The sequence below is a fragment of the Engraulis encrasicolus genome, chromosome 6, assembly GCF_034702125.1.
Source record: "Engraulis encrasicolus isolate BLACKSEA-1 chromosome 6, IST_EnEncr_1.0, whole genome shotgun sequence".
NCBI lineage: Eukaryota > Metazoa > Chordata > Actinopteri > Clupeiformes > Engraulidae > Engraulis > Engraulis encrasicolus.
In genome coordinates this window covers 36541406-36554378 of record NC_085862.1, presented here as the reverse complement: position 1 = coordinate 36554378, position 12973 = coordinate 36541406, and the positions used below count along the sequence as shown (strand labels likewise).

At 41.3% G+C, this 12973-nt stretch overlaps 1 protein-coding gene across 1 annotated transcript; it reads left to right on the top strand.

Annotated features, from left to right (window-relative positions):
* Positions 1-6476: 6476 nt before the first annotated feature.
* On the top strand, positions 6477-12600 carry ptgfr (prostaglandin F receptor (FP)). Its single transcript, XM_063200216.1, has 3 exons — positions 6477-6510; positions 7397-8242; positions 12197-12600. Exons 2-3 carry the CDS (start codon positions 7421-7423, stop codon positions 12575-12577), a joined length of 1203 nt encoding a protein of 400 aa, XP_063056286.1. The 5' UTR covers positions 6477-6510; positions 7397-7420; the 3' UTR covers positions 12578-12600.
* Positions 12601-12973: the final 373 nt, after the last annotated feature.

Sequence of the window (12973 nt, the reverse complement as noted above, 5' to 3'; positions counted from 1 at the left end):
AAATACTATGGCAAATACAAACACCACACGTGTCGAACATTCAGGTTCAGGGGTATTATTCTCATGAGGCCAGCACAAGACACCTCCACGTAAGGCTGTCTGATATTACAGGGGAAAAAGTGACATCCTCCTAAAACAATAGGTTCTGTGATTGAATGAAGTTTTACAATAAATAGGCTTACTATACATACTGTATAGTACTACATACATGTAATACATAATATTGCATTGAATAGTTTTATTACATTTCGAACTTTTGAACTCAAACAAACAAAGGCCTGAAGTACAAAGACAAACCAATAATGTGCAAGAATAGCGGAGCAAATAAGACCAAAAATAGTTCACTTTGGTATGCAAGCATAGAAATTGGCACAGAGGTTCATTAGAATGTACTCTTTCAGCTAAGGGCGTTGGCCACGCAAAAATTCAACATGGCGGCCATTTTTTCAAGATGGCCACCCTGTTCACTTGTAAATAAGGCTAAGAATAGTTAAATTAATGATACAATCATACAATTAGGCACAAATGTTCATTAGAATGCACTCTTTCACAAAAGAGCATTGGCCACTCAAAATCCAAGATGGCCGCCATTTTTCAAGATGGCCACCCTGTTCACTTGTAAATAAGGCTAAGAATACTTAAATTAATGATACAATCATAAATGTTAATTAGAATGCACTCTTTCACAAAAGAGCATTGGCCACTCAAAATCCAAGATGGCCGCCATTTTTCAAGATGGCCACCTCTCAACTTGTAAATAAGGCCAAGAAGAGTTAAATTAGGGATAGAATCATATAATTTGGCACAAATGTTCACCAGAAAGCACTCTTTGATCTTTGATCAATGATTTAAGCCTAGGAGCCCAACTGAAATATTCAATTTTCATATCAATCAAGTGAATACATGTACATATCAAGTGTCAGTGACAGCTTGGATGATCTATCTCTATAAGGCCATTACAAATTAAAATGTATGCTGATTTGTGTTCAGATATGTATATCCTTTATGCTTAGGAAATTATGAATAATCAATATCAATACACCATACATACAGTATATTGACATATGCAAAATGGTAACATGCCTGTTTTATGTTCTACTTTGGCCTTTAACCTAGATTATATATTGGCTACCTAACCACTTGATTTAATGATTTTGTATTTGTGCGTGTGGTCCTTTGTTTAAAACATGTTCCCTCTCTCACACTCTCAAAAAGTCTTTCAGAAACTTTAAACAACAACATGTGGAAATCTCATTGGCTTTGGAGGGATACACCAGTCAAATTAGCCCAAACGTCATCAAGATACTGTACTCTACTGTACTGTGTAGTGTACTCTGCTATACTGTACTGTACTGTAATATACTGTACGGTACTGTACTCTACTGCACCGTACTGTATGCTACTGTACTGTACTGTACTCTACTGTACTGTAATGTGATATACTGTACTGTTCTGTACTGTACTGTACTGGACCGTACTGTACTGTGCTGTACTGTATGTGATATACCATACCGTACTGTACTGTACCATACTGTATGCTACTGTACTGTACTGTACTGTAATACACCATACTGTACTGTATTGCACCGTACTGTACTGTACTGTAATGTGATATACAATACTGTACTGTACTGTACTGCACTGTACTGTATGCTATTGTACTGTACTGCACCGTACTGCATGCGACTGTACTGTACTTTACTATTCTGCACCGTACTGTATGCTACTGTACTGTACTGTACTGTACTGTACTGCACTGCACTGTACTGTACAACTACATAGTAGAACTGAAACATGTGGAGCCTTCTGAGGTCATGTACAATATGATGCAAAATGGTGTAGTGGGAATGAGTTGTGTTACTATTACCACTCACAATCTATGGTAGACTATCCTTCCTCCCAGACTATTTGTGTGCCTTGTATATCAAGAAAATGAGTAATGAGTACCAGTAATGATTTACTTTTATAGTATATACCATATGAGAACTGTTGTTTTATATAGATATTTCTCCTATGGGTAAGGGTGGCAAAGACCTATGGTACATGTTGTCCATCAGCTGTCAGTTGTGAAGTAACAATTGAAGTACTCAATGATTATTGAGCTAACTGTAATACAACTTGTGACACAAATACTAGGTGAGGACTTTTTACCTCTGCCTACTTACTCAACACCTACTTAGAAAACATTTCCATTTAATTTGAACTGAAGACATACTGTGGCCTACATGTATATTGAGTAATCTGTAATGCCATTCTAAAGACGACTGAAGTGCACTCAGTATGTGCACAATGCTACTTGTGAAAATGTTGAATTAGGTGATCTTATGGGTTCTTCATACATATGGAGAGATCCTGTCCTTTACCCTCTCTCATATAAATACAAAATATCTGGAAATTAGAGGATGGAGAACCTGCTACCTTGGACATCATCTTGCACTGACACTTCCCCATTCAGATGCTGCTGAGCGAGCATTAGCAGCAGTCTATTCTCACCATAGTTTTAGTGTGGGAAATGCTCATTTTAATTCAAACCAAGAATCTTCTCAAATCGTTCACAATGTTACATTTGCTGTCAAGCATGTAAGCACAGTATGTACATTTTTGTAGTTTCATCAATCTGTCAAGCAGGCTACAACTGCCCTTGCTTCATCTCTGCTGTGTTTGGGACTATATTAACATTGTCAGCTAAGTATAATGTCATGTACTAACAATGTAATGCATAACACAACATGACATTGTATATGACATGGTAGAAAGTTTTTTTTTTCCGATGGCTCCTAGGCTAGAATTACAGCATATACCCTAAGGACACACCATGCAAAGTTTGGTGCTTTTGTCACTTCCGTAACGGTTTGCCTTTGTGGAGCACCTACTCATTCTCACATTCACAGACCACCTCTGGAGGCTGCCAAGAAGGCACCAATTGTTTGGGGTTTACGAGCGAAAGTGCTCTCTCTCTCTCTCTCTCTGCATCATAAAGGGTGGCCATCTTGAAAAATGGTGGCCATCTTGAATTTTGTGTATCCAACATCATTTTTTTGAAAAATGCATACAAAGACACATTTCTGCCAAAATTACATGATTGCATCACTAATTTAACTATTCTTAGACTTATTTGCAAGTGGCGAGGGTTGCCATCTTGAAAAATGGTGGCCATCTTGGATTTTGCGTGGCCAACACCATATTTTGAAAAAGTACATTCAAATGAACATTTTTGCCAAATGACATGCTTGCATCACTAATTTAACTATTCTTAGACTTATTTAGAAGTGGAGAAGGTGGCCATCTTGAAAAATGGCGGCCATCTTGGATTTTTGCGTGGCCAACGCCCTGAGCTGATAGAGTACATTCTAATGAACATCTGTGCCAATTTCCATGCTTGCATACCAAAGTGAACTATTCTGGGCTATTTTGACAGTTAAGCGCTGCACTAGAACTGGTGACAGCGGCTTATCACTGAAACTCTGAAACACTTGCTCTAATTTTTCACAGCTCAGAAACAAGCAAATCAGATACCATCACAGCAGACGAAAAGGGGCAATCAAAGGCTTGCATAACACAGCTAATCAGTTTGTAATGATCTGTAAAGAATCAGTTGCTTATTTTAGAAATCAACCATGAAGGTTGACTAGCCGAATTAATTTCATTTACGAACAGTGTCTTGACTGGCCTGTACCTGCCCATACTTCCTGTGATGATGCACCAAATTTCACAAAGAATGTTGCTATAGCCATATTAGGATACAAAGACTTAACTACAGAGATGGTTCACTGCACAGGCCTACCGGGCCCGGGCCCTGGGGCCCAAGAACCAAGGGGGCCCTGAAGCTCAAGCCTCTATATTTTCATTCTCACGTTGCGTTAAATATTGCACTGTATTTTCAACTGCATTTTCAAAACCCCAAACAGCCTAGGGTCTCTCATTTCTGGCCTAAAACCCTGAAACTTTTTGAAAACTAGCAATGCCCAAGCAGGGGGACCTTTTTGCTGTCTTTCACAGCGGCCCATGGAGTCTAAATCCGAACATGCATAACTATACTGTATTACTGTATAACACTGTAGTAGGTGTTGATTTTGGGCTCTGTCTGTAAGTGAAAACATCAATGCTTTATGGTAGGGTATGGTAGGTTACTGTTACTACAGTATGCTTTTAACATGTGCTCTATTATGCTATGTCAGCCCACTACTTATACCAGAATCTAAACACTTGACATTAACTCTTCTGTTCAGTAGTGCAGAGTGACATTGTAAATGCTACACGGTAAAAAAAAAAATGCCATGTAGAGCCTACCTTATTTGGAGCACCCATTGAGCACGGCAGACCTAATACTCAGGAGGAAACTTCTCTCAACAGTTATGTCTGTATCCGGCTCCTGTTTGAGCAAGCAGACACAACACACAAACACAATTAGTCCATCTGCATGGAAGACATCAGAAGCTCTCCACTTCATGCTGTCTCCATAGTTACAGTGTGACTTGAGGTTGTGACAGCAGTACTTACGCCTATTAGGGGGCACACATGCTTCAAACTACTCGCGTCACAGATGGGACTCTCCGATGACTGATGAATCCGTTGTCCCCACTAATTGCACCGAAACACATCAAATTAGAGACCCAAAACAGCTCTCCATGAATTTGAAAAAATACTAATACGCTATTTCTTTGTGCCTGTGCCTAGGGCCCTTCCGTAGTGGTGGTGGGGGCCATATTATGACCTTGGCAGGCTGTAAGGCAGCTATTACTGTTTGGCCCTGGGGCCCTGTGTGCAATTGTTCCGCCAATATGGGTCCTCTAAAGTTCATATGCTGCACTTTGTTTTGCTCTGCACTACTTGTAGCCTATTGCTGTACTCTGTATTCCCCCCACACTCTGTACGTGCTACGGTATGTCCTCTTTGTATATCACTTTGGGTAAACGTGTCTGCAAAATATAATGTAATGTACTAATAGCATACAAGTATGTTTACAAGTACTCTATGTATGTCAGTGTTTTGTGAGGCAGTTAGAAAATGACATTTTGCTGTTGCTGGTGCATAAAACACTTGGCTGACGAGATCATTTAGCCAGATACACTTCTCCAGATCTTCAGTGCTTCAGTGACTTGTGACAACCAATAAATCATTTCTGAAGTTCAGTTCAAGATAACATCCAGTCATTTCCCTGTCAGACTTGACCACCAGTAGGCCTAAACAAATACGTTAAAAAAAACATGATTCCAAAGGAAAGCAGATTGCTTCAGTGTGGTGACAATTTAAACAATGTAAGTTCTGATGCTATGAAGGGGTGGCCCTAGGACTGTCATAGATGACTTCCTGTAGTTATATTTATGGTGTTGGAGGGGCCCAAGACTTAAGACTTACCCTTTGGCACAACAAACACTCATTGAGAGATGGAAATTGACATTGATTATGTAAATGGAAGGCAGTTAATGTCTGTACAAAAGGTCAAAGGAAACAGTTTGCTGGCTATATACCTGATGGAAAAGGACTGAGAGTAACTGTTCCTCATGGATCAATGAGCAGCGCTCCCCTCTTCCCATCATTTATGAAGCTGAAGACTAGATGGCCAACAACAGCACTCTGCTCTGCCCGACATCGATCCCAGGGAAGACTCTACTTGGAGTGTCAAGAGAATAACCGACATACTGACGACACACAACAGGTTTGCTGCTAGGGGTAATGTGGTGTGGCCCACATACCAGAAACTGACTGATTACTACCTCTCTTACAAACAAGACAAATGGGGATTCTGGCAGGGAAACCTATACCTGCAGGGCAGGCACTGTCAGTAAACATGACTGTGTGAAACACATTTAATTGAGTTTTCAGCAGCCACAAGAACTCAGTTTTCATTTCAATTGTTGTGTTGTTTTTACTGCCACAATAGGCTATTCAAATTTGAATAGCAAATGTGGGCTATTTATTTTAAAATTCAGTTCACATTTATTTTGAGTTTCATTTTTTGTTTGCCTTTTTACAATTCCCTTCCATCAACCACTTTCAACAAAACAGCACAATCTGAAGTCAGCCTGAGTAGCCTACTACCAAGCCCTGAAAGCAATAAATATGGTTTGGCAATAATGAGGGTCAATCCCAGAACATTACTCGAGGGAATAATTATCCTTTGGCAGCAGGTTTTATTTGCTCACTCAGACACCAGGATATACCTCACCTTGTAGCCTCAAACATTGACAGTTGTTGACAGGAGAACCTGTTCAGCCAAAGGACGGGCATCAGCACGTCCAGTTGTGCGATGTGGCGTCCCTGTGCTCAGGAGCAGCAGCAAAGTGTTGCACTCACCAACGGCTCAGCGCGAGCTCCAAGGGCTACACACAGAAGTTTTATTTTCTCCAGACGAGGAACATCACTGGGTGCGGCAGACGGAGAAATGTAGCCTTAAGCAAGATAAATGAACATTCAAGACACACAAGATTTCTTCATTCACAAGTTCGATGGATCTTGCTTTTGGAATTCCAGAAACGACATCGACTTTCCAACAGCCCCGTGCCACGCGTGAGTAAAAGAGTTGTCAGACTTTTGAAGGATATGAAATGTGTGTATCTCCTCATTGGAGTAATTAACTCTGACGATTCGTTTTATATATTTATTTGCATGCCACATTTTCCGTATACGGTCATTCAAGGTAACAGAGGTAGATAGGCTATTCTTCATCAAGAATGGCACTCGTTGACGCGTGTCTTAAATTTGAATGATAGGCTACTAATCTTTTTCTCGAGGGTACATAGGCCTATTTTTTTAAAATGGCAAATTAAATAACACTTATCTCGAAGCATTTTGCTTGTAATGACTGGAAGACAAAGAGAAAAAAGATGTTTTTCAGGTTGAAAGGTAGGTCATCAAAATTTTGTCATAGACTATGGACCACGGTACACTGTCTGCATTGACATGGATGACCTACATTAAAATGCATTGTGTTAGTCGTGTTATTATTTGGTGCTGAGAGTTGTATAAAGTAGAGGTAGAAGTTCTTTACAGATGTAATTACAACACTAGTGGCATGGTATTACATAGATTCAACATTGTAATGTCACACTACTAGTGATGTAGGCCTAAGTGCATCTGTAACAGTACATTTTAATGCTACTTTGAACAACACTGTTGTTGATTGATATTGTGTTGCATTCCATAATTGCAGTATGATCTACTCTCTTTTCAGTAGGCTACACCTTCAAACCTTGAAAGCACAATGTTTTAACACTTATTCACTTGTATTGTTTCAGCTGTCAAAGTAATACCTAGGCCTATATTACAGACAGGTAGTGAGTCAAACTGAGGCTGTTACTGTGTAAATATATTTCTACATCCCTATAGTTTCATACTTTTGTCACAGAGCAATTTTTTTGCAATGCTGTCTGTGCATGATCCATATTGTCCACAGCAGGTTAAGCCATCGCCTAAAAGCATGACCCAAAACAGGAGCTCGGTGCCGGGGTGTCTGACCGGAGGCAGCCCCTCCAACAGCACCAGGAGCCAGGCGGAGGTGTCCGTCATAGCCTCCGTGGTCTCCATGTCGGTGGGCATCCTCTCCAACACGCTGGCCCTCTTCATCCTGGTCAAGGCTTACCAGCGCTTCCGCCTCAAGTCCAAGGCCTGCTTCTTGCTCTTTGCCAGCGGCCTGGTGATCACCGACTGCCTGGGGCACCTCATCAACGGCTCCCTGGTCTTCTACGTCTACAGCTACCACAAGGACTGGGAGGCCTTCGACCCCAAGCGCATCCTGTGCGGCGTCTTCGGAGCCTCCATGGTGTTCTTCGGGCTGAGTCCCCTGCTCCTCGGCGGGGTGATGGCCGTGGAGCGCTACCTGGGCGTCCGGCACCCCTTCTTCCACTCCGCCGTGATCGCGTCGCGCCACACCAAGACGCTCATGGGCTCCACGTGGCTGCTGGCGCTGCTGGTGGCCCTGATGCCCATCCTGCTGTGCCGCCCGTACCAGGTGCAGTGCTCCCGCAGCTGGTGCTTCTTCCGACTGGTGGGAGCGGCGCGGGACTGGCGCGACGCCCTCTCGCCCGTGCTCTTCGCCACGCTGGGCCTGCTGGCGCTGTTGGTGTCCATCGTGTGCAACACCATGACCGGTTTGGCCCTGCTGAAGTCCTCCAGGCAGCGCAGCCAGCGTGAGAGGCCCCGTCATCACCGCCACCACAGGAGCTCGGCACACCACTCAGAGATGATACTGCAGCTACTGGTCATTATGGTCGTGTCCTGTGTCTGCTGGGGACCATTTCTGGTAAGACACTTATTTTTTTCTCCGGCAAGGATTCCTGGAACCCTTCATGACACACTATGCACCCCATGACCTTTGAGCTGCAACAGTATTACGTATTGAGTTCTACTGCCAAAGTGAAGATGAATTTTGTAATAAGGTATCCATTAAGCCCACTTTGAACTTGGAGATCAACTTAATAAAAGGGAAAATGTGGATTTTGTTGTTCATCACCCTATCGAATTGAATGGTGTTTTTTATTGCATACAAATCACACGTTTTATTGTTGAGTTATCCCCGTCCAAATGAATGCAGTCGTAGGACAACTGACAAGAAGACGCCTCAAAACTTTGCTGTTTTGTCAGAAATCATAGAATTTCAGCTCGTTTCAGTCAAATGTTTTAAAATTACATTAATATTGTGTAGGCCTAAATATTGTACCCTTTAAGCCCATTCAGACTTTTGACTTTTCCCCTAGAAACTCTTCACATTATACGTTGAAATATACATCAACTCCTGTATAAACATAAATGAGAGGTAAATCTTATTTAACAAATAATTTCACAAAAAATATGTGAATATGATTGAAAAATAATCTAGATTTTGGTGGGCATAATGGGTACACTTCCTTACCATCCTCTTCATCATCATAATCATCATCATTAAGTTATTAGTCATAGTGATAGTAGTAGTAGTACGTAGTAGTAGTAGTAGTAGTAGTAGTAGTAGTAGGTGTAGTAGTGCAGTTAGTGTAAGATAAAAGTAGTAGGCCTAGCATCTCTGAGCTGATCTCACCTGAGCACAAAAAGAAAATTAGTTGAGTTACATTGTAACAAGCTTCCACATTATTTATCACATTGAAATTATATGAGGCCTTAGATACAGAAACTAATTGTTTGAGCTTAATGTTTGGACTTTGTAGTAACATGATGTATTTTCTCATTATGCTGTGGGATTGAAAGCTAATTGGACCACAATAAAATTCTTTCATGCAAGTTTACAGCAGGCTGCACATGTCAATGTCCCTGAATCATGCCATAAAAAAATAAAACAAAGAGACAATCCTGTATTCGCTGGGTGTAAGGGCACTGCATTTCATGGAAGATGCAATTTAGTCTTTTAAATAAGATAATGATTTCCTATAATAGTTCAGGTTGTTCCTATTTATTACCTTGTAACAGGAACAGGTCACAGAATTGGGCAGTAATGTTCTGCTCTCTAGTGGTTCAGTTCCAGGGTTAATGTTGCATCCACAGTTTTTCTACGGTGTTGCGGTAATACACTGCAGACTGTGGGTGTCCTTCTGAGAGACTGGGGGGTTCTAATGGAAAAAGACCACTGGATGAGTTAGAGGCGCAATGCACTGTGCTACCCGAAATACAGTACGTGCTGAGAGATAAGGTGCTGCTCCTTATTGCTCTAAGGTAGCTATTAGTGCCGCACTATGTGTTTGACTCTGCTTAAAAGCATTATGTTTTTGTATCATTTGATCGATAATATTTTAATGGATAAAGAGCACCACTCTTCATCACCAAGGTCTGAGATCTTATCACCTGTCACTGCTCCATCATGAGGCTTTTGGTATGATTTATGATGGTTCTCTCATGGAGGTGAAAGAGGTGTGCAGTGCACATCCAAAAAATATACAGTTGAAACCAGAGGTTTATGTACACTGAATGTAATGCAAACACACAGTCGTGTTTTTTTCTCTCATTCCCTGACTTCAAATCAGATTAAACCTGGAGATGTACCATCAAAATAATTTCCAAATGCCAAAATTATTTATAAATCCAAGAATAATGAGACAGAAAATTCCACACAATGTTTTAAGTATTTACATCAAAGTAAAAAGTTTTCATACACTTCATTAGAATTTGAATTCTAACTTCATCAAGTAGGTACATTTTTTAATCCTACTAGCTTTCATGAATATTTGACTGGAATGTTGGCCCATAGAACTGGTATTGCTGGGTCATGTGTGTAGGCTGCCTTTACACAGCTCTTGCAAACCAAAGACCACCAACCTTGAAATATGATTGTGGCAGTATCATGTTGTAAGGTTGTTTTGCTGCAGGATGAACTGGCACACATCACAAAATAGATGGCACCATCAATTCATCAATAGAAGCAACATCTCAAAATATCAACCAGTGTATTTAGACCTCTGGTTTAAACCGTGTCTGATCTGATGGGATAAAAACATTGCCTTAGTTTTTACTAGGGCTGTCAAACGATTAATTTTTTTGATCGCGATTAATCTCATAAAAATATGGAAGTTAATCGCGATTAATCGTTATTTATTTTACATTTTTTAAATGGTTAGTTTGCAATTCAAGATAGTTGAAACCATTAATGCACAGTATTTCTGATCACTATGTCTTCTTTGGCATAAAACAAGGATCGAGACAAAGACTGATTTGTTTTGCCTTTCAGGCCATTCATTTATTTTTTTCCAATACTTCTTAGTTCTTAGAACTCAATATCATCTTAAACATTAATGTTAATTAAAAAAAATCATACATAAAAGTAATTCTTCACCTATAAGGATAAGAGTTTAGTCAAGTAGTTGCCAATAACTGACACATAACTGTCAAATAATTGCAAAGCTGTAATAATGTTTTACAATTTTCAGAACTGCCCCAAACAGTTTCCCCACTTTTTAAATGGCAGTAGCGCATGTCTTGCGCAAACACCTCAAAAAGAGAAGAAGTAGGGGACAACGCCCCCTTAGGAGACCCAACTTAAGCACACGCTTTTGTATTGAGTGGGCGTGGTTTGCGATATCTTTGTTTGATTCAGTATTTTTGACGCGACCTGTGAAGCGACCACAAAATGCGGAAGTAGCCACTTTGTGTCGAGGCGTGCGAGTTGAGTTTGTGTTGTTATCAGCGAACTATCAGCGAGCTATTTCATCATGGCTAGTGAGAAGTTGAATCGTGACGAAGTTCTGAGCATGTTATTTGCCTATTCTGACTCTGAAGGACAGTTTTTATCTCACGAGGATGATAATGATCGGACGAGCACTCTTTGTTAGCTTGCGCTCCCTCCATTCAGCCCCCGGTGATGTGGGTAGCCACCTATCCGGACGCAAACGCAATAATCCTGGGATCAGACAAACACTGTTCACCAAGCAGCAAACACACACTCATTCTGTCCCTCTTTCTGACTTCTACTGGGTGGATGGCAGCGGCGAACGTGGCCATATCTCCGTATGGAGAGAACGTGAAGAGAAGACGCATAGCGTCTGCGCATAGGCAACCCTAAAACTACATTAATATTTTAGACTCGTTGTTGGCAATCAGACTGGTCACAGTGTTTTGACTGTCTTTGTAAGAGTTATACAAATCAGTAAAACAGCAAATAAAGACGAAAGAGGTGGCGATATATTTCTCTCAACTGGGGGAGAGGGTGGAAGGGCGCTGCGCTCTCCACGCGAGGGGGCAGGGATTGTGTTCCTGATCGGCTTCAGGTGTCAGGCTATAACGTAGCCTAATTACGTTGGACACAATACTATGGACATAATACTTATGATGTCATACCCATTATGTTGACAGTTTGCCCATTAGTTTTGTGAAATGTAACTGACAAACTGTAGAAGTCACTGAGCTAGACTGTGCCATAATCAACCATTTTACTGCCCAGACAGTGCTAAGCCGACTACTAACAGAGGAGCTGCATATGGACGGTAGAAGTGGGGAGATTCTGGCGAAGTCTGATCGCGATTAAAAAAAATATTCGCGATCAAGAATGTTATTAATCTAATCGCGATTAACGCGTTAATATTGACAGCCCTAGTTTTTACATAAAGTGATTTTAGTCTTTAGTCGAAATTATATGCTGACTGACTACAAATGTAACATAGGTCTTGACGTCTTCACATGTTCTACCCCATACCCCACCCCCTCCATCTCTCTCTCTCTCTCTCTCTCTCTCTCTCTCTCTCTCTCTCTCTCTCTCTCTCTCTCTGTTGTTCTTCAGATCAACGTCATCATCCTCAGCGTCAATGACCACGACCAGCGAGCCTACACCCGCATGCTCCTCACGGTGCGTATGGCCACTTGGAATCAGATCCTGGACCCGTGGGTCTACATCCTCCTGCGCAAGGCCGTCCTGAGGAAGCTCTTCCTCTTCAGCCACCACTGTTTCGGCTCAGAGTCAGAGCAGCTGTACCCCTGGAGGTGCGGGACTCTGATGAGGTCTACAGAGATCAGCTCATCGGCCATCAGCAGACCTGGCTCATTTGGCCCAGCAGGGGGCGCCATAGCTGTGCCACACAATGCACCTGCACAGCTTGCTGCCGTTGTCAAGTCTGACAACAAGGTGCATGAGGCAGACTTGGTGTTGACATTTACAAAATAATTAATGTCCTTATGTGTTGCGACATGCAGGGCACAGTGTGAAATTGTGAAATCTTAAAATGATAATGTACTTTTGTTTTCCAGTACAGCCGATACTGATATTGACTGAATGGTTCAGTATTGTAACATTTTGTTTGACAGTCACCAATCTGTGTATAGCTTACTGTGTCACAGTGTAAGATTTAATGTGATGTATGCATACAGACATGTTTCATAACCAGGATGCTGCAATGCAATTGTGAAATGTGAGAAAAGCACATGGTTAATATGCTGTCATTCTGCCCATCTTTAGGACAGCATATCTTTTTTGTGCGTATGTCAGCTGACAAGAAACAATTCAGGGGAAATTACACTATATTACAATAAGTATTTGCTCGCCTGCTTTGACTCACATATG